The 23,534-nt window shown below is 38.5% G+C and overlaps 1 protein-coding gene across 3 annotated transcripts in view; it reads left to right on the forward strand.

Moving 5' to 3' along the window:
• The first annotated feature begins 4,724 nt into the window (after positions 1-4,724).
• Positions 4,725-23,534, forward strand: part of agmo (alkylglycerol monooxygenase) — a 61,726-nt gene continuing 42,916 nt past the window's right edge. For all 3 annotated transcript variants that reach the window (XM_015357787.2, XM_015357788.2, XM_015357789.2), the window contains exons 1-3: positions 4,725-4,989; positions 8,197-8,327; positions 10,540-10,691. In XM_015357787.2, the coding sequence (XP_015213273.1) occupies positions 4,867-4,989; positions 8,197-8,327; positions 10,540-10,691 (406 nt within the window). In that variant the 5' untranslated portion in view covers positions 4,725-4,866. The remainder of the gene's footprint in view (positions 4,990-8,196; positions 8,328-10,539; positions 10,692-23,534) is intronic.

Below are 23,534 nucleotides of genomic sequence, written 5' to 3' on the forward strand. Positions count from 1 at the left end.
AAGCAATAAAGTCTCTAGAAGCATGAGGTGAGATTATAGCTAACATTTTTTTTATTGAAAATACAAATCATTAATGATTAACAGCTGAATTAACACAATTTCATTAAGGAGATAAAAAACATTAATTTCATTTTCTTCAACACGGGGCTATAACTTGAGTTTGATAGAATGAAACATTTAATTATCCAGTGAAATTGCAAAGGAATTGAAAGTTGATCACTGGAGAAATATGTGTGGTATAATAAAGGCCTATTTCCAAAACAAAAGGTGTTGAAACTGAAATCAGAAAATGGTGAAAGGCATCAAGACCAGGGTCCAGAAGCATTCTGTAGTCGGGCTGGAAGAATTCTTCACAAAACCGGGAGGACCCTCTGTACCACATTGCTATGAACAACGAACTGGGAGATCCAGAAATTAGTGTATTTGAAAAAAACGTGAGAAATTATTTGAATAATAGAGATTAAATGGCGTAGCCTTCACCAAAAACAGTCTTGAGAAAGTCCCTTTAGACAAGCTGTTTTTTAAAACAATATTCTGATAGACCCCAAGATTTTCTTTGGCATTCTTCAGTCCAGGCAAAGCAGGGCAGAATAGTTCGGTTTTACTTCAGCATTGTTTAGAGAATATTTCTCAAAGGCAGGCAAACATAAAAACAAGTGTTTATTCACTCACAGACCAATCCGATCTACCGTGAGATCGGATCTGTGGTAGATCCATTCCAGCAAGACAACTCGGAACGCACAGCAGAAAGCAACACTGACTTTTGGAAGAAATGCAAAAAACAAAACAAAAACTGTTCTTTACCAGCCAGCGAAATCACTGGCCTTGAATCTAAATGACATACCATGGACAGGCAAAAGGAAATCAGTAGCAAGTCATTATCTCTGCTTCTGGGATTTGCATAAAGGAAAAATGCCAAAAGAAATGTTCCAACGTTGAAGAAAGTACAGCTATTGAATGCTCCCAATAAGTTGAAAGAGGAGGAGATGAATTTGAACGTGTTAGAACTCTTTTTGTCCTTACTACAGTATACAGTTATTATTATTCTTCCCCTTCCAATAATGTCAATTTTTTTTAACTCCAAATTTCTTATGCACATTTTTACAGAAAATATTTTGATCTAAACTGGAATTAAAAAACTGAAATATGTTGGGTGTGTAAGTATTTGCCACTCTGAGTCTATACTGGACGGAAGCACCTTTACTAGCAATTACACTGTAGCTGTAAATCTTTTTAGATACAAATCCCTGCGAGCTCTGCACACCAAGATGGTGCAGTCTTTGCCCACTGTCCTTCAAGAACTTGCTCAAGCTCTGACGCTTTGGGTGGGGATTGTTTCTGTCCAACCATTTTCAAGTCCTCCTACAGATTGTATTTGGGATTCATGTCACGATTGTGACTGGGGCTCTCAAGGACATTGTTTCCTTGTTAAGCCATTCCAGTCTGCTTCGGTTACATCCTGTAGAAAAGTCAATTTCTCTCCCAATTTGAGGTCTTAAGTGGGGTTTGAAGATACACTTCCCACTTTTTGATGCTCAACCTCATTATGCTCAAAGGGATATTCAGTCCTTTGATGTTCTCTACATGAGTGAGGGACCTTACAGGGACAGTAGTATTTATTCAGAAATCAAGTAAACCACAGAGGCTCTATTGCACACAGCCAAAGGCCACTCAACAAATGGCGTGACTTGTCAAAGCAATTCCCTGCACCTGAACTAATTTCCGTTTACTGTGGCAAAGGGGGTGATTATTTATGTAATCAAAATACAGTATTTTAGTTTTTGATTCTCAGTGTTTTTCTGACATTTAACTTTCTTTCATCATAAATGTGTTCAGTCTGAGCATTCAGGTTTTGATTAAGAAGGTTCACATTTATAAAAATGTGTATACATCACTTGTAATTTAACAAAATTGGACATAATCAGAATGGCTTTGAATACTTTTCCAAAGTACTGTATATTATATGGAGGTTCTTAACTGGCGCTAGAGAGGGATAATGACAGACAAGGCAATCACACCCAGCTGTCTCAAATCACAATCATTATTGACTTTTGCTATACTGTATATATAATACTTGCACACACCTGTTATTGCATTTTTATTACACTCCATCTATGCACAGACCATGTGTGAAATAACATGCAGGAAAGTGAAAACAAGGCAGAACAAACAAGACATAATTTGCTGTTTATCTCTGGGTTCTTACAAAGCCTGAAGACACACAGCACTTTGTCTGAAGTTCCTAAGAAGCACACTGAGGTCACTCAGCATGCTCCTGTATCTGGAGACGCTATATTTCCTCACAATCCCCTGGTCCACTGCGGCTCCCAACCCCAGGACCTTATTCCCATGTTTCTGTCTCTTCTTCTAACATTCCACCTTTTTAGTCTATACTGGAGCTGTTTTTTCTTAATTTGGCTTCCAGTCCTGTTTATTCTGCTTTTCCTACTTCCTCTTGTTTATGTCAGCATCCTGTCCAGACTACTCAGGCCTAAGAATTTCAAGCCACGTGCCCTCTTTTAATGCCCGCCTTCCCTTTTTAGTGTAAAGTCTATATTTCCATCTCACCCGTAGCTCACTTGTTTGTTCTGGGGTTCGAGCAGCCCTGAGTTCCTCCCTCTGGGCCCCTGCTGGTCTCGACGCTGTCCCCTTGGCCCTGGGTCTGTCTAGCTCTGGCGTCCTACCTCTGTTCGAATCACCAGGCGTCCCACAGGCTTCAATGTCTTCTCCTCATCACCATAATGTCTGGATTTCCATACTTTGCAAATCTGCTCCATCCATCTCTGTTTCCGCATTGGTGACTTTGGGGTTCACCTATTTCTTTTGGGGGGACAAGCCTCCTCGTCCTGTGGCCAGGAACCTAACACCTAAACTAAACGGGTTAAGCCAAAACCTACTATACTTAAATACTCAATAAACATTCAGAAGACGTCCGATTCTTGGATGTTGTTATTCCCCGTGAACTAAGGGATTGTGATTTTTTCTATTGTTCTTGTATGTGATGTACTGATTAACTTCTGACATCTAGTTGGGTGAAGTTTAAGAATATTTTCTGTATGTATTTATGAAGCTTATTATATTAATACAAACCTTCAACCTCCTTGTTTTGGTTACCTCGGGACAAATGATTTCAAACATGTTACTTTTCATCTTGGGTGAACCCTCTACCTTGTTCCATTAGGGAAACCCTTTCCTTTTGCCGGAAAAGGCAATATTGTTATAATTACACAGTAAGCCAAAAACAACACACCGAACTAAATACTTTTCCACGCTGTATTTGAATGCTTACTAAGCCTTTATTAAAGAAAACGTTTTGTTTTCACTTCATGAACAACTGTGGTTGTTAAAACAGTATACAGTTTTCTGAAAATCCCAAAGGAAGGGAAGTGTACAGTATGTAGCATCTGGTGGTAAATGAAGGTAAAAGATAAAGCTTTACTGTATATCAAAATTACTTTCTTTTTTTAAAAAGCGAATACCTTTGTTGTTTCATTGCAACAGGTCACCATGTGTAAGAAAGGAAAAATGCTAAAAAATGAAAGACCATTTAACAATCTGTGCAGATACAAAGTTAAAAAGTTTAAAGAGGATGAAAAACCTTTTTCATTGCCCTCAGAATGCCTGTATTGAGTTTCTCACAGTTTTCGCAGACGGTTTGGTAAGTTTCCAAGTACTGGTCTTGCCTTTCGTCTGGTGAGGGGGAAAATGCCATCTGTGAAAAATCCAAGACTGTTTTATGTATATCTAGCTAATTGGGCATAGGCTGTAACTGCTGAATCCAATTCAAGTTATAACACACAGTAGACGACAGCCATTAGCAACCTTTAGGAAAAAATGAAATCTTCAGATGCAGATCTTTGAGATTTATGCGTAACATCCCTAATCCAATTAATCTGTAGTTAACTTGCATGTTTATTTCTAAATCCAATCCAGAAATCTAGAAATCAAGCTTCTGTAGGGGATCTGGACATTTGTCTATAAAAATCTTTAAGTTGCTTATTTAGCATGAAACCCTACAGATGTTATTGTTACGTTAAGTTTGGAAAAAATAAAAATGCTTGTGTGTAGACTGTTGCTGGTTAGAGGCGTTGATATTGATTGTACCCACCTGAATGTAGACTTAACCAAAAATTAACCAGAAACTGTCCAGTCAAATGGCAGAAAGCCAGATGTCATGGTGAGTGATACCTGCCTTGCCATTCTAGATCCCTTATGTGGTGGCTGCAACCCTATTATCCAGCAGTTCTGAGGAAGTGATCCAACCGGGTTTACAATGAAAGGTGAACCTTTATCCCTGCACCTGTACATCTGCCATTGATCAGACAATGGCAACTGCATGATCAGTTGCACCAAATTACACTTTTATTACAGTACTGTACATCCGAGTTGACCAGTAACGCATATACAGTACAGCTTAAACTCACATTTTAATCTCTTACATAACGTGGCAGAAATACACATTTCTACGACATCTCGGAATTAATGAACGTAATGATTTTTTAAACTGAAAAAAAAAAATAGTTATGATACTTTTTGTCTGTGAACATTTTTTTAACCACTCGTATCCAGTATTTTGCCCCCTTTTTTGGGGGACGGGACACTGTTGAATCAAAGGTATTAAAATGAGTAAATCTCATCTGGAAAAAATGTACTGTAAGGCCAAATCCTATAGGAGCGACCTGTGAAACACAGTGAACTGCTTTGTCACGTGATGACTACCTGTCCCCTGGATCTGCGCACTTTGGTCCGGTGGAGTGCACTTTCATCTACAGTATGGACTATAGCTACTGTAGGTCCACTGAGTGTTGAAGCGCTTGAGGTTACCCCAGCAATAGTTAAGAGGCATACTGTATTTATACCGCAACAATGGCACTCTATGAAAAGCCCGTAGTGTCGGTCTCTCAGGGTATTCGTATGATGTTTTACCTTATGACACCGAATGAAACGTCTTTCGCGCAGAATGACGAGGTTCCGGAATATGTCCAGCAGGTGAGCCCTATTCATAATTCATAACGTGATTTTCAGGTTTTTTTGCCCAGTCTCCACGACTCAGAAGTCAGTTTCAACGGAAGAGCAGAAAACCGACCCCAAGCCTTCTGTAATTGTGTGCTATTGGTTTGATTGGTCAGGTTTACTTTAACAGTAGTTACACTCCAAAAGTAACTGATTGCGGGATGCCTCTGAATCTGTTTGATTTCATATTGTACAGCTAACAGTGGTCCAATAAGTGGTCAAGGTATAAGGAAGAAAAATGTATTTCCTCTTTTGACAACAGCTACCGTATTTATCATAGTATGTGTGTACATTTTATTACAACGCTATCGGTAATTATTGACGTCAACCTTTTTATACATAATACACACCAACTAATGGTTTGTTTCATAATCTAGTTTGTTTTTTTTTTACATATGTGTTTAATTTTTTATGTGGCATGACGTGAACGTCACTATAAAATACTCCAGTAGTTTTATTACATTGTTGGAAAAAAGTAATGTGCTAATTAGTACGTGTTGTGAAAGGCAAATTATGTTAGCAATTATTTAGTTGTTAAAAAAAGTTTAATAGATTTTAGGGATTTTTAATAAAATCCATATTTGATGGTGTTTGAAGTGAATGAATCCGCAGGTCTTTAATGTTTTATGGATTATACAAAGCAGTCTAAAAAATAAAAAGTTTAAACATTCTGTAAGTACTGTATATATTAAGACACGGCCATCTTCTCTTAAGGTGAAGAACATTAGTTAAAAATAATAATTAATCTTGATTATTAGAACACAGCTAACTGAACATGCACAGTCCTTAACTGTGTCTGACTTCATTTCCCTACAGTATCTTCATGTCCATACATGTGTTTATCACAAGACAGTAAACATTTAACAGGTTCAAATGAACCCTTGCCCCAAGAGAGAAATTTAAATGAGTGTTACATTGTGTGTTCAGCTCGGTATGCTACAAGGCTGTGCTTCTGTGTATCCATTCTGTGTATCCATCGTTTACCAATTTATTGAAATCCAAATTACATAACTTGACCACATATTGCCTTTTAAGAACCACTTTCCAATACCTTCTCAGTGTCTTCTTTGAATCAGCCACTCGTTTAACCTTAACAACTGCTTTGAGAGAGGCACAGTATAGTCACACATTGGTCTCATATCTCTGGTGACCTGGTACTCTTTCACCGGAGAGCAGACATGTTGGATTGAATTGTGGTTGTGTGGCACTGTGGTTGAAGTTGAGGTGAATAAACAGATTTCTTGTTGAGCCTTGAATAAGGGTCTGTGGAATCTGATGAAATGGAAGACGTAAAAAGATTTAAGCATGCTTCATGATACTTCATCATATCTTGTACTGTAGGTTTCACAGGCAGATGGTATAATTTGCACTAATGTCACTTTGATTGCTGAAGTGATAATACTGCTTTTCACAGCTAAAAGGCAGGGTGGTAGCTAATCAGAGCATCTGCTAATAAAATTCTTCACCACTTAAGCAATTAAAGAACAGTGCAGTTTTTTTAATAATAAGCAATATGGATGTAATTGTTCTGTAAAATATATATTTAAATATATCACAGATATGTATTTTAAGTAGTTATTGTTTATGCACTTCTCCATAAAGTTTCCATCATTTTGCAGTGAATGTTTAAAGTTTAATCTTTTGGTTCTTGACACCACCTCACTTAAAAGAGTCTTTTTACACAGGCAAGCAAAGAGCTGGAAACTATAGTGTATTCTGCAAAGTGTTCAACATTTATATTGTGCACCATGTCATGATGTTGTTAAACATATTGTAGAAGATTTGTCATTTACTGAAAGTTATTTTCAGTGTGTTATGCAAGGATAGAAAATAAGACAATGTTTGAAATGAATACCCCCTCATATTTAGTTGAATATATAAATATATCATGAGAAAATGGCTTTTCACCATGGGAATGTAAAGGTTAGTGGTCAGACTATTTAGTTCTCTTAGTTTTCATATTGAGCACTTCAGTTCCCAGATGGCTACAATCCCCAAACTCTTAAAAACTCCCATCAGAGGGAAAAACACACATCTGCACTACAAATGTTGTCATATGCCACACGAGATTTCAGTCCAAAGAGCAGCAGCCTATGCAAAAATATCTAAACCTCCCGATATTTTTATGTACCTAAAATGTGACGCTGCTGCTTTCCTCTGGACTGTCCGTGATAGTGGTCAAAAGTATCGGAACAGCTGGAAGTCTTTCTGAAATCCTGAAAGGAAAAAAAAAAGCTGACAGACACAAAGTTTCAGATCCATTTAAAAAGAAAATAGCACAGTGGATATAGGCAGTGTGGTGAAGTGTACAGCACATTCCCTTCTCAGTCAGAGGGCTGCAGGGAGCTTTGAAAGTTGATGGAGGTAAGATTCCTGAAGATGCAGGATGGGGCAGCAGCCCTGGGATATTGCCCTCCTGGGGCCCGTTGTAACCCATCTGTAACCTCCGTTGTGCACTTTGTGGCAGGTGAGAAGGGACTGATACCATGCCTTTACAAGACTAGGCACTGTGCTTGTCATCTCTCTCCATTGAGGCCCAACAAGCCCAAACCATCATGTAAGCTAAAACAACCAAAAGACTGCTCCAACACCGTTGAGGAGAGGTGTGATCCAATAACCAGAAGTTAGAAATGTTTTAGAAACCTAAAATTAACTAGGGAAAAACTGTATGTATGCTGTTAAACAGTAAGAATGTATGACTGTGGAAAAATGTATTTTTTAAGGTTACTGTAATAACTGCGGCTGTGTTTTTTGTTCCTTTTTTTCCAGTAGATACAATGGAAAATGGAGTGATTGCACTGAGGCAGTTTAAGCCTTGCTGGGTCGACGGACTAATTCTTTTTTACAGGAGCTCTGTTGTGTGCTCAGGTTTCAGTGGTGCCTTCACTGCCTGATCCTGGACTTGTGCTCTTACGCCTTAGCTCATTTCACAATACAGGTCCACCTTTCCTCTCTCCGTTCTCTTTAGGGTGACATGTGCGTGCTTATACTTTTGCAGTGTGCCTCAATATTGCAGTAACAGAGGGTCTTGGTAACCTGATTGTCATTTCACTATGGTAAATCGGGGGTAGGAGTGTCTCTGTGTTCTGTGGATCTTGGATAAGACTCACGACTGCTACTGTAAATACCATGAGCACTAATCCACACAATATAAAGATTAATGCATGTCTGTAATTTGCTTAGGCCACACCGTTCTTTGTGGGAATGATACTGCTGGAGCTGTTTGTGAGCTGGGCTAAAAATGGATGGCTGGTCATTAGAATCAATGATGGAGTGACTTCTGTCTCAGCAGGCATGCTGTCCATGATTCCAAAGTAAGTAATCCTAATTCACTAAAGAAATGTGATACTAAATAAAGATAAATAAATCAAATGCATGTCTAGGGAAATGTAATCCACAAATTACCAAGGTTTCATAATTCAGTACAATAGCAACATTAATACTTGAAGTCATCTTTTAATAATATTTTCTTAACCAGTCCCCTAGGTTTCTTTAATTTGGCTCTATCATGTATTCATCAGAAGAGAAATTTCACTTGTAATTCTCAGCTTTATTAACAAAGAAAAAAAAACGCTTTTTGTCCAGCAGAAGGAATAATAAACGATTATAATTTTAAAATTATGCCCCAGTTGTAAAATTACATAATTGTCCTGTGATGCAACATTTCATAATGTTTAAAAAAAGCAGTAATAATATAAACCTATTCGCTATGTGAGCAGTGGTTCAAAACCTGGGTGGAACACAGCTGTGTTACTACTGTCACTTAAATTGCTTTAGTAGAATATTCAGTCATTCAAATGGGTAGAAATGTTAAGTGTTTTTGAATAAAACACCTAAATAAATTATCCTAAATAAATTAGTAATCTTAATGCAAGATTATTAATGGAAAATTCAAAAAAGTGTATCTTAATATTAACAATATACTTTATTCCACAGTGAATAAAGGAATTTCTCTATATGAAAGGGGTCATCCAGTAAATGTAATGTATTTAAACGAAGGCATATAGTGTAAAGAGAAGATCGTTTTTAAAAAAGGCATTGCACACCCAGAGAAATCACCTTAAATTCAGTTTGCTACTGATAATGAAAAACTTATGAAAAACTCTAAAGGTACAGTAGTAAAGAACATAACCTAAGCAAACAGCATTCAGAAATGGATTAAATCAGAAAGAGAGAGGGATTTCAGATTTGTTAAGGATGCCAGAGTTATTTTGTTTTTCTAAAAAACTTTCAGGAACATTTGTATGTCTCACAGTGAACACATGGTGAAGCTAGCTTTGTGCTGATTGTGAAGATCTGTTCCTCATCAGCTCTGCTGCAGGCTGCAGTCAGTTTTAATCTACACTTGCTCTCTGGCTGGGTATCCCCCCAGCCCCCGAGTTTTGCACCTGTGCAGGAAAACAGCTCAGATTTCAGAATGGTGGCACTGGCCACGGTGAATTTTCAGCAAGGCCTTCTGTGCTTTTGTTTTATTTCATTTCCATGCTGGTTTGCAGAGGGGTCCTGCCGCAGTCCTCCATGTTTCTGTGCTGGTGCACAGGCCAGAGTTAGGGGTGGTGCTCGGAGCAAGAAACACTCCCCAGCTCTGCGAGGAGTGAAATCCTTACAGCGGCATGTGACAGAACATGCACATGTGGCGTGTGCGTGTTCGAATCCAGGATTGGATCAGCATTGATCAGTCCACCTGCAGCGCCCAAGATACATGCTCACCAAGAGCAGCTGACAAACGTGCACCGTGTCAAACCATTGAACTCTCATTGCAAGAGATTTAAATGGTATTTGACAACACAGACCAAACCAGACTGAAGACATTATTATATCAACCTTAGACAGATATGTGAGGCTTATTACTCATTCATTACTAGATCTGTTAGGCTGACTTGTTATGTTCTATCCTCTTTTGTGTTCACATACTGTACTGTACTGCAGGATTCCCTGGGCATTGTGTATGTACGAAGAGGATCAATGACATTAGATTTTTTTTGCAGAATTAAGAAAGAGAAAGCACCATTTGGGCCATCCAGCTTGTTTGGTTAATAGTAACTAATTAATCTAGGGATCTAATCCAGCCACAACAGGCTATATGCTGCACCCATATTATGTAGTTATATATAATGAAGTATATATAGTATGTTCTGTATAGATCAAACTTTGTTGCTGCCTTGTTGCATATAGTGCAATTTCATATTTAAGCGAGCATGTGGTAATCTATTCAAGAACTTTATGTTTTTATGACTCTGTGCTTTTTTTCATCCATAAAGGAAAAAACACTTTTGGCTCTGGGAATAAGATATTCGTTAACTAAGAAATTTTTGCCTTAGCAGTTTGGCAAAAATGAAGGATTATTGCAAGAAAACTGAAGAATAATGAAAACAAACACTGAAAGTTTGCTTTTCTACCTCTTTAGAGCAACCCCAGTGTCAGATGTAGGGAGGAATATCTGAAAACGAAAACATTTTGCTCTGTCTATTAAAGCTTCTGTTGTTTGATGCACAAACATCTAAAATGCTCCTTTCATTATTTCAGGCTGTTTGTGAGGAGTCTGGAGCTGTGCAGTTATATTTATGTCTGGGACAGCTACAGACTCTTGGAGTTGCCCTGGGATTCTCCTTGGACTTGGTGGCTGGCTTTTCTTGGAGTAGACTTTGGCTATTACTGGCTTCATCGTTTCTCGCACGGTAATGGCATTCATGCATCTCCGTCGTTTTTCTTGTACTTCTAGGATTAAAGAACCCAAATCTTTGTTTTAAATTCCATGTGCAGCCTGGGAGAGACAGGCTGCTCCAGAACACAGTGTAACACACCGAGTTTGCTCACAGTGGAAACCAGCACAGATTTCACTGGTTATAATTCAGTTACCAGGTGCTATAGTATTAATATCAGGCATTTGGTGAACTGCAGCAAATTTGAAGCTTGTTTCATCTTCATCTTGAGAATCCTTCAATTATAACAGTGAATAAGAGGTGGATCATTATCCTGCATTTTCTTTTTATTACACCCTGCTGGTGCCTGCCTTTTCTATTTGTAAATATATACAGTGGAAGTACAATCAGTTTGTAAAATATATACTACTATAGTATAATCATACTTATCACATATCATTCTGAACCAATACTTTCACAAATTGAAAAAGATAACCGCAACTACTCTCATATGTATTTATAGAGAATACTCTGGTTCTCTTTATTTGCATTTTTGAAATGTTTTGTATTTAGAATCGCCAATAACTTTATACCCTCCCAGCTGTTGGCCAACTGGTCTTACTGGAGCAACCTCTGAGAGAGAGAACCTGTGTGCGTACTGCCTTGACACCACCCCCCACACCTGTCTTACACCAATCACACCTCAGACGTCATGAGGGTACCTTTATTCCTGTGCTGTGAGCCCCACTGCGCCTTACGGGGCAGATAGCACTGACTGGAAGAGTTGCCTGCCTCACTTGCTTACCCAACCCAAGGGGCGTCTTCTTGTGCTCGTCATAGGAGAGTGCTGGTGCAGTCCAGGCTTGAACCAACACTGTCTGGATCAGAAGGAATACTGGTCGTAGCTCCCTGGAGTCCTACAATGTTTTAAGCAATACTGTATGTTTTGTGACCTACCAGCTTTGATTAAATATATACATAATGAATGTGAATAATTACAAAGCTCAACCATGGATACAGTAATCTTATTTTCACTGGTTTGCTCTCTGCCGGATCCCGTGTCCAATTATTTCCATCTACAGTAATTGATGGTTAATGGCTTGCACGACAGGACTTAATTAAATAATGGCTAATATTTTTTAAGCTGCAGCATTTGCAAACATCCAAGTTCACATGCTTTGCTTTATTAGTAATTAAATAATTTGCCAACTAAAATACAAAAGCAAAGCTATTTTTTGGAAAAGTTCTAATACAGCCCTGGCCAATTAATTGTGTAGAGCAGTTGTGTCATTAATGGAAAGAAGACATACTAATCTAAGAACATTTTCTGATATTTTAAACTACTTCAATTTAGTGAGACACATTTTTTTCCATTTTTCCATAGTGTCATATTTTATTAAGGCTTCATTGACTTATACTGGCATTTACTTAATCTATGTTTATTACTTTGTTACCAGCAACACCTGCTTTTGGACAACGAGCCAAATTCATAATGATATACCATAAATTACCTTTAATAAATAAACACAGCTGTCACCGTTTTATTTTTCCAAGTACAGCACATCCAGTGTACTTTGCTGTGATGTCTGAGATTTGCCATTGGTCTTGCTGAATAATCATAAAAACGACAGTACGACAAAAATAAATGTATAGAACAGCAGACAATGAGATTTTGCCAGGTCTGGCTCATTGTGCCCCTGTACTGGATTAAGTGGTTCTTAAAAATGGATGGATGGCTATTTCTTGAACTGATGAGTATTTCACAAGGTTTAATCTGGTTGGGCTTTGAAGCCGTGTTTGAAGCATATTAAGTGAAGTATATAATCCGACACTTTTTTCTTAGAGCATAAGGAAATGTTGAATAAAAAACGATCAACACAAAAATGTATTAGTTTTACAACGGTTTGATATTCACAGTAAGGAAGGAACTACAGGAAGAGTAAAGAATGTTTTGGTACATCCCATCAGCCTGGCGGCTGTGGTCCCTGCTATTCACAGGGAAGGGCGGTGACGTCACTGCTCTTGCAAGCCGGCTCGCACAACCTGTAATGTTGGCCGTATGCGTTACAATATTAATAACACGGAGTGCACTATTCCTTAATAGCATGTCCATTTAAAATTGAGAGTGGGAAGTACTTCTTTACATGGAGGGTAGTGGGAGTCAGGAACAAGCTACCCAGCCATATTGTTGAAGCTGATTCCCTAGCTTCTAGCAGGGAACAGCTGGATGAGATCCTGGGATCAATTAGTGACCAATTACCGAACAAGCTAAATGGGCTGAATTGCTTGAGGCCGTTCTTGTACTGTAGTTTTAGTTTATTTTAATAAATTAAGAGGCCAGAGCAGAAGAACAGAGCAATAGTATCAATGTTAATAACATAGCTGTATCAGTATAAGTCATTGCTTTCCCTGGCTCAGATGATCCAATCATCTCAATCATCTTGATTGATTAACAGGCTCCTCATCCACTGAGCTGAATGAAAACTGGTCTGAGAAAAATGGAGAAACTGGACAAGAGTTTAAACTCGAGCTCGAACTCCATACAGTGTGTGCCTGCTAGTAATATGGTGAAACTGAACTTCATTTTTCCAGCTTTTTTATTCCATCCTGTATGTAAGATTTTTTCTTACCTACTGTACTGTATATGTTATTTTCACTGTAAAAAAAGTATTACATAACAGAATAGGGAGGTGAAAAAACATCTTTGTTTCTCTACACTGATGAATATTTTTCAGGTTATGGAGTATGAGATTTATGGTACCGTTTTGTAGTAGTTTGTTTTGTTGTAGGTGCTCCCACAGTCCTTACTTTGTTATAGAATCAGTTTGCTGAAAATAGCTAAGATAGCATAATTTAAAACATACAGTATATTGTTGTTTCTGCCTGGATCCATTATTACATGTACAGTAATTTTCATTTTGGTCCATGGTCAATTCAACTATCAAAATAGTAATTATAGTAAAAGTTAATGTGATGCAATGTAAACTGTTTTTTAAAACTTTTAAAAGAGGAACAAAATAATTCTTCATTTCCTTGTTCCAAACAATACATACAAATATTTATAAAGACTGTCAGTAAACAGGTTTCAGTATCAAAATATCATTCCAGAGAACAATCTTGAAAATATATCTATATACATTTTTGTTTTCTAAAAAGGAACATTCAGCTATAAATCTTTGTGTTCCTGTCTAGTCTTTTTTATTACCCAGTGGATATTTTTTACATTTCTTAACGGCCCTTTTTAAAGGTTGTGTAACACTGCACTAAAAAAAAGAGGTTGGTGATAAATGCTTACTTGTTGATTTGATTCGTAAGCAGACTCGGGCCAGTGGGGAGAACTCTCAGATGAAAAAATGCACAACTCTTTTGGATTTACAAAAGGAAATGGCTTACAATGCTTATCCAGATGTTTTCTGACCAGATGTATTACATTATGATTTCTGAGGGCTAGTTGTCCTACCTGTGCCTTTGCAGAGGAAGCAGTAAATAGTAAACATGTTAACTGTGATTTGGCAGGAGCTATGCTGGACAGAATGTTTTCATTTCTTCTACTCACTCTTCCCTCTGGGTTATTATTGCTACCCAGAGAAATACAGATGCAGTCAGCACTTTCCTCTACATATGTGCAAATTAATACTTGTTAAATTATGTTGCTGCTAGAGTGTCAAGGGACAGAACTAAGAGCAGTAAGTCTTTTTATAATATGCCTTCTTTAAATATCATTTCTCTATCGTTTCAAGGAATTGTGCACAAGCATTTTAAAAGAAAAAAAATACTAAGAACTATTACCCTAGACATCCCTGAGAAATCATTTCCTACAAGTGCTAATGGCATTTAAATGTATACTTTTCATCAGGCTCGTTTTACCATTTGTACCAAGAAAAAAAGAGGACATTCTAGCATATTTGGTTGCAAGTGGCTGATAGATCTGTGGATCTCACCCACGTATTACTTTAAAGAAACTATAAATTAGAATTTGTTTGCAAGAAAGAGAAAGAAAAAGATTTCCCTATCGTGAATGAGTATTTTGGGGGCAGCACGGTGGAGCAGTGTTCTCCCAGTGTCCATATGCTCCGGTTTCCTCACACGGCCCAAAGACATGCTGGTACTGTAGGTTAATTGGCTTCTGGTGGCTGGGGAAACTGGCCCTGGTGTGTGCGTGTTTGTGTCTGTTTGCCTGTGATGGACTGGTATCCCTGCCAGGGTATATCCTGCCTTTGCCCGTTGCTTGCTGAGATGCGACCCTGAATTATATACAGTATAAGTTGGAAAATGCGTGGATGGAAACGAGTATTTTGACTGTGGCACCACTGGGGATAGGCTACAGAATCTATGAGGTAAGGGTGTTCTCACTTTACCCTGCTCCCAGATGTGTCAGAAAAGGTAAAAACAATGTCCTTTTTTACAATATGACCAAAAACGAAAAACAAACTCTTGAGTCCTTCGTTACCAGAAAGCCGGGCAGCTTAGTGTTTTACCGGCACCATGGCAATCCAGAGCCCACAAAACAGGGCTGTCGAACAGCTCTCTCGATTTCTTGTTGGGCACTTGGCTCTTTCTTACACCATGACACGTTTCAGTGCTTCTGCCCTCCGTTCTCAGGCTGCAAATACGAAACAGTGGAAAGTGTCGCTTCCTGGTTTTTAAAATCGTTTCCTGACCAACTGTCGGGCGGCGGGTGACTGCGTGCAGCGGTAGTTTCTATGCGCACTTGCAATGTACCCGAGGCAGTGATCTCTATCTTACCTCCTCTTAGCCCCTTTGTGCAAACACATTTGAAATTGACAACACACACTGCGGTGGGAGGCGAGCACGTTCGATCATGGGCTCTCAGGAGTCGCTCTCTTCCTGCCACACCACACCTTTCCTCGAACAACGTTTAATCCTGCTGAACCAGAAACACCCGAGCTGTTACCACCGGAGGACCTGGCACCTCCAGATTCTCCTAGAAGAGGGGAGAACGTGTTCAGCCAGACCCATTTCACAAATACATTGGAGTATGTCAGGTGTGCTCTTCTCTGGTTATTAGGTCATTTTAGATGGATTTCGACTAAAGACCCAATTGATTTCTGGATTGGGAAGGTTTTTTACTGGTGCAGGGCCAGCTGGCTCCAAAAGCTGGTTACACAAGGTAGCCTCGAGCTTTCCAGCTACTGTACAAGATGCACTATTGCTTCATGTATGCACTTTGCTTCTACCAAAGCATGTATTACAAAGGCATTCCTTGAACCAGCCACTGATTTTTTAAAAATATCCAGATTTACCATTTTATAACCAGTAATATCTGATAAGTACTATTTCCAATTTTTATAAACAGTTCTTGAGATAGATGTTGAGGTTGTGTGTAATTAGAGCATATCTGTTTTAAAATATCGAAATTTCTCCTAAAACTTTGTTTTTAGTTTACATTATTTAGAAGCTCTCAAATAATAAACAAGGCTGGCATTACTAAATTTGTTTTGTTTTAGGATTTTTGTGGAAGCTGGAATAAAGCAGCACCTTTGAGAACTTAAACTTTTCCTGCTTTTGATCCAAAATATTGCGTCAGGGGCTACAAGCAGTCCGTGTTTGCTGAACAGTTTGGTTCCAGTTGCAAAGAAGCAAACAAAGAATTACTCATAACTTTCAGCTAGAATCTTTTTAATAATTTAAATTATGGATGTGTAATGCTGAAAATTAAAATCACCCAGAAAATGAAAATTATTTTTAGTTTTGTTTTCAGATTTTTGACTTTTTAAATATATTTGATCTGAGTGTTTCTCATCAGAATTTCAGATAGTTTAAGCAGTAATTTATAGCATCATAGCAACAGTTTTGAGAGGAATTTTAACTTTTGGCGTAATCTTTTTCCACTTGTAATAATGGACCATGAATTAAAATGTGTGCAAGCATAAGAAGAGAGAGAAAAAAATCTACATATTGTTTACAGAGATAGGCATACGAAATAATCCAGCTCTAATTACTAAAATTGTAAAACTTCAAACTGTCATTCTATCATATTTCTGGTGAGCATGGCGGTGGTCCTGCTCTCCAGCATCTGTGTGTGTGGAGTTTGCATGTCATCCCTAGGTGCTTCAGTTTTCCTCTCACCACACAAAGACATTCCAGCTGTGACCAATGGGCTGTTCTGAATTTCGTTTCTCGGTGGCCCACAATGAGCTGATGGACCTGACAAGTCACAGACTATTGTTATGCTCTCATGCTTCCAGGCTGTACTCTGGTTTGCCGTAACCCTCACCAGGAATAAGGGGCTTTTTGCTGGTGGATATATTCTCTGGACTTCTGCTGCATCGTGCTTTTTTGTGGAATTTGGCAGGGATTCTTTTTTCCTTCAAGTCATATACATGAAGGCAAGGTTTCAGTGTTATGAAATGGAAAAGAGCAATGATTAACTGAGTGGAATAGTTTCAAAGCAAAGAAAACTCTCTCGTAACTGGGTGGCATCGTTATGTTTGGATCTTAGGCGAAGCACACTAGTCTGAATGATACTCTGACAGACAAATGATGTCTTGGGATACTGTATTGTGAAATTTAGCTTTTCTTTTTGTTTTGGTACATGGGTTGAGTTTTTTGCTGTAAGCGAGTGGGATATGTGGTTTATTTTAACTTCTGCATTTTCCTATTTGTGTTGTAAAGTGCTGGATTCGCTCTGGGTTTCCAGCTCTCACTGTGTATTCATCTAAAAAAATGAACTGCATGGCCCCCCCCTTGTTTTTCCAGATTGTATTTGCATAGACCCATAAAACTTTTATGAGGCATCAGCTATGAGCGATGCTAAATTAGGTGAAATGAGTTTGTCCCTACATGTTGACATTTCCTCATCAGCTGATCTTGTGAAACAGATGTAGCCCAGGCTTCTAAGCACTACAGTTTAATAAAGTTTCTTTCTGCATCCCCACACATTTATTATCTCAGTTCTGCTTTAAAGGACTGGGGTCATGTTTGCTAATTCCATTAGTGGCCTTTTCTCTTTCACTGTGTCTCTGTTTTGCTCAGTTCATTCTTCTTCAGTTAGTAAAGATGTTATATCCCTATTACTCAGACAATGATCCCACACTTTGTTGGAGTGGGCTCTCCTCCTGCTTCCTAATTTACTCAGATGCTTAGCTGCAGTCTAAGGTGCTTTTGCCTTGGCTAGACATTTGTATGGCCAAAGGCGTTCCCCACAGTCGGATGGGTTTCTTTGTAAAATACCACGCCTCTGATAACGTTCACTGTCTTATGCACCTTATACACGCAACCACAGCATGTACTCTGTCATTCTTTCATGTGATGCTGAGAAAGCCATCGTGGTAACTTTAATAGAAATAGATGCTGACCTGAATGGTTGGAATTTTCTCTGTTATAAATATGAAAGTGCTTTCTTGTCATCTTCGAGAGTTGATTTATTCTGGAGTACTTCAGTGGAATGATTCCCAAAACTCATGGAGGGCATGACATGTCCAATCTTTTTGTACGAGAAGGAGCAGTCACTGAGCCACAATCACTGGTTGCTGAGGAGGCCAGGGACACCTCAGTTTCATAGTCCAATCAGGAAAGTAGACTCCCTCACAGTATCGTTCTAGCGGCAATAAAATTAACATATGGCAAAATAATATTTCTGCATAAACCACAACAGCTTCCTGACTGCCGTTGTTGTTTGCAAAATTCAAACGGCCATTGTCTTGGAATTGCTGCATCGATTGACTAGCTTGTTCGATGACACCTACAGATAGCCATTCATTCGAGGTACGCCGCGGTACAACGTGGTGGGCACAACTAAACTAAAAATTAGACACAAGAAGAGTAGTGTCTGAATCACTGTGCCCGTCCTCGCTGAACCCGAAAAAACTACAATATATATCTCTAAATATCACCTATGCGGGTTGTTCGCATGAACTTGTATTGAGCAGTATTTCTCCCATTGTGAATGTACTGTATGTACACAGCAGTCCCGCAGGGTGTAGGGCGCAAACCCATGTGAGCCCAAAAGCGCTACATTATTAATAATATCTTCCGTGTCGCATTAACATTGGAGCATTGGAATTATACCACTGTTTGTGCTACAGTACATTAATATAATGATATCGTTATTAATTTCTTTAGATCACGCGATTCCATATTATATTCCCTATTTATCAAATTTTAAAAGTATGCTTTTGTTTACTCCGATAACGAGCGTATTCACAAAGTATATAAACTTAATATGGTCAGAAGGAGCAAGTAAAAACATTTCCGAAATAACCACATGTAAGACTTTGATTCTTAAATGTTTAGGAAAAAATGGAATACTGGTATGTATTTTTTCTTTAAACTACCAATACCAGCCACATACAGTTTACATAATATGTTTATGTTCCTAAATTACTATCGTTTATGACCATCAGATCCGTTATGCTGCTCTTTATTTTATGCTCAGCTACTTAAATTTCCCATCTAAATATTCAAAACTAAGCAGATTAAAATGTGCAGAGTAAAGAGATTAAATGATTAAATCTTTTCACTAACGACCAATGCACCACGAGCCGCAGTGGCTTGTGGGTAGTTGCGTGCGGTACGGGTTTGTACCGCGCAGTCTGAATGGCTGCATCTGTACACGGTGCATCGTGTACTTGCTCCAGCTACTGTAAACCCAGCTTCTTTGCTACAAAAACTGTGTCAAATTAACTCCAAACATTACAGCTCTACAGTAAGTCTAGTGCCAGCAAGAGGGATATACTGTGTGTGAAAATGGGGTACCTGCTGTGAAAGATCCCTATCTTGCCTTGAGTGTTTGGCTCAGGCACGTGAAACCTCCAGTTCAACACAGTTGCAGCACAAGGTCCAGGTTTTAATAACATTTAGCTTATTAAAATAAATTATCCGCAAGCTGAATCTCACGAGCAGCTCTAACTCTTAACTGTTGAAAAAACATTTAAGCTCCAGACCTGCTAGAGCTAATTCTTCCCTTAGCTTACTTGAAATTCACTCACATGAAAGTCAAAGCAAAGGGATAGGGGGCTTGCTTGGAAGCCATCGAAACCGTTGGTAATAATAGACATCTGATGTGTATTTTCAACCCTTCCGAAATGTTAAAAATCATTCTTCGTGTATAATTTGATTTTGATGAGTTCCTGTGCTCTCCGTTTAGCGCTGAGTCTGGACTGTGTTTTTATGACCGTCCTTCCCATTTTTGGGCTTGCAGCTTTTTTCCAGCTCCAAACCCATTTTTCCCATGCCCTTGTCTTTTTCATTTACTCCGCATTTTTTCCAGTCACTGTGTTATTTTCCAGCAGTACCCCTCTTATTCCTGCCATCCCGCCTCTCGTTCTGCCAGCCTGCCACATATTCTTGTCACCCTGCCTGCTTTCCAACCACTCCTGCTCTTAACGGCAGATACAACAGCAAAAATATCATCCAGAGCACAATTTATTGAAATTTTGATACAGCTGTACTAGAAGTAAGCTGTTGCATCCTTTCTTACCCAATGCCAAGGGAAAACTGTTTTTTTTATTTCCCTTTCTATGGTGATATTAGAGTGGTACAATAACAAAAAATAAAGCATATTTCTGTAATTGTAAGCATATTATTCCGATGATTCTTGGTTTATTTGGTGAAAGAGGATATGGGAATAAATTAGTCTACTGTACTGAAGGCAGATGTGTTAAGACCTGTCCTTATGACAGAATCTGGCTGAGTCCTCGAAATGAAATGCAAATAAATTTACTTATGTGCAACAATTGTTCCAGAAATGTGGAAATGAAAACATCTTACAGTTTTTGTAAGATTTTGAGTGCAAGCCGAGCTGGTATGGTTGCAAATTCCTGCAAGCACTCAGTCAGCAGAGTGTATCAGAAACAGCAAAACACAGGCAAAACGCTTGCCAAGAGAGACAGCTGTTCACATGAAAATGAAGGAGGGAGACAAGGGGAAACTCTTTCAGATAGTCTTTTAAAATCAGACTCTATCTAATATTGATATCCTGCATTCAATGCAGGATATACTGTATCTTATAGGACTGCAGAATTACCAAACAGATGTAAGAGAACAGATGTAAAGTCAGATATGTGAAAACTGCCTTAGCAACATCGCAAAGGCTGAAGCAATTCTTGCAGATTCTGTTCACTCACAGAACATCTTTCCAATTTAGAAACTTAACAAATTCTCAGAGGAAGGCTGGACTATTTGAATAGATGACCTTCAGGAAAATTGGATGCCTTAGGAAATGAAAGGCCTCTCTTCCTTTTGAAACAGAAAATGCCTCCTTGAGAGCTGACACTTCAGTAGGAAGTCCCATCTTTGATGTTAGACAATACCAAAGCTCCTGTTTGCTTTGTAATCAGTAGAAAGTCCATCACAGTTTGTAGAGTGCGAAGGCTCCTACCCGAGTCAAGGCCAGTCTCCTTTAGTTTTCAAAAATCCTCGCTGTCATTATTCCTCCTGCTGTAATTAGCCATGACGTAGGAGTCTGTGCCCTCTGGTCCTGCCTTCACCCTTTTACCCTTTCAGTCTATTCCTTGTGTTTCTTCTTCCATACATGCTTTGCCGAGGTGTCTGCACAAATGTGTGCTATTACTGTTTTTCATGATCCACCACTATGAGCCTTTTCTTCATGTTAAAAGAAATGAGCTGTATTGGCTGAATGTACATATACAGTATGAAATGCCCTGTTTAACTTACCTCCCATGATAATTATTTGGCAGCATTTGTCAAGGTGTAACAGGTGTGTGTACAGATGTTCAAACACAGCATAACTTATAAAAAGGAGTGTGTGATAAAGCCTTACTGTAAATGCACTATGAACAAGTGCCATGGGAAATGTTATGCAGTTGTCTTACTTTGTAATCTCACTGTTTAGAATATTGTACAGCTGTTCAGATTTCTGTGGTGTAGGGGGAAGTACTGTAGATACTGTACCTGGGTCTGCATGAATATGAAATGATTAGGGGAAAATACCTTATCTTTACAGTTGTATGAGTATACTATCAGACATGAACCCTTTCTTCTTCCTCTCTCTTTATCACTGAGTGAAAGAAGATCATTTATGTCATGTCCCTGAGGTTTTTTTTCAGAGAGCGAAAAGAAAAAGCTCAAACAAAACATGATAGCTTAAGAAACAACATCATTGTCAACCCATGACTGAATGAAATCAGAGTAAACCAAGAGACTGCAGTTTCCTAATACCTAGTGACATTTGTCCAATTTGAATTGCTGCCAGTTAAACTACCAGAAGATTTTATTTTTATGAAAAGCAAAGTTTGCTTTGGACTCTTTTGTTTACTAAAATGAATTACCTCCATTCAACATCCATCAACGTTGTTTTGCTAGTGTGCAGAAAAGGAAGATAAAGTTAAATAGTCTGTTCCTCAGCTTCAGGCAAGAAAACAATGCTCCCAATTGTCCAATATATCATTTCCTGTCAATTGAAAACAAATTAATAATTACACCATTGTCAGCTTTGAGTGCTATTAGTTTGCTTTGTATTTCACAAAAATGTTCCAATTTGTTGATTGCAGTTTGTGATTTAAAACAACGCTGTACAGTACATACATGGAGCAACCTTAAAACTTTATGAGAAATGTAATGTGTTACCTGGACTCTACAGTACATTGAAGATCTTGTGTGACTGCTGTGGATTCTAGCAAACCAGAGCAGATTTTATCCACTCATATTTTGTTTAAAGATACCTAGTTAACAAGCCTTTTCAAACTTCACTTTCTGTTTACTGAAATGAAGTATAGTGAATGTATAAAGGTGTATAATTTCGAGAACTTAATTGGAAACTGCCTACCCTTCCCAGATTCCAGATTAAAATTCTAATGATTACAAAGCTACTGTAGTAAAATGAGGAATGAGCAGACTTTTATTTCCCTTTTTAAAATCCGTATATAGATGTTAATTATTAGGAATGTTTAACACACACGTGGGGCTCATGTCCTCATAGCAGACTGACAACACTGTCCTGGACATGCCTAGCTGGTAGGAAATGATGACAAAGAGTTGATAGTCACAGGGGTCATGGCTATTGAGTCTGAGAGCATCAGATGGACATCCCCCAAAGATCTTGCAGTTATAGTGTGCAGCAGTTGTTAAGACAAACAGATAGCATTGATCCAAGAAGGGCTATCCCAGTGGATTACTAGATGGATGTTATTGTTTTAAGAAGAAATCCTCTGGTGAGAAAGCAGGGTTAACCTTGTTGCTGGGGGCTCCATAATTCTTCCCTTTGACTGGAAGTTCCTGGCCACGCAGGTTGGAGGGCATACAAAAGAATCAAAAGCTCCAGGATGTGAAGTCTCTGTACTGTACATGAGAGGATTGCCTGAGGGACGCTGCAATAATATTAACAATGGCCAAGACTGCAAGGCAGGACTTCAGCTCTCTCTGTTTTCATTCTGCTGCCTAAAATGAACGCTTTTGTACGCTTCAGTGTACAAGTCGTGGGATCTCATGTGCTCAGCTCCTGCTGTCTAGAATTCTGCTGCCCTCATGTGCTGCGTTTGTTTAAAGTTTAAAGTCCCCTAAACATGCAAAACACTTTTCTGGCTTGTTACAGTATGTTTCTCTGAGAAGGGAACCATACATTTAGACTTAATCACAAATATCATTTAAACTATTATTGGGAATGCAAGCATAAAGTAACTTGAAAATAAAGTGTTCTTTCAGTAGAGGCAAAAGTGTTATGCAGTAGCAGATTTGCACTTCTGATTTGCATTTCTGGAATCCATAGTCAGGGCAGATTAAATTAGAGCAGTGACATGATTTTCCTACTTATAATTAAAAATGCAAAAAAGATATGCCTTTTTGTGCTCTTAAGATGAGCTGCTGTTTAATGATATTGTGAATTGCAAAGTAAAGTTCACATTGTTTGAGGGTATAAACAATGTTATGTTAAATAATTGTTTAAATATTATTTTCCTT

This window comes from Lepisosteus oculatus, chromosome 10 (assembly GCF_040954835.1).
Source record: "Lepisosteus oculatus isolate fLepOcu1 chromosome 10, fLepOcu1.hap2, whole genome shotgun sequence".
Lineage (NCBI taxonomy): Eukaryota > Metazoa > Chordata > Actinopteri > Semionotiformes > Lepisosteidae > Lepisosteus > Lepisosteus oculatus.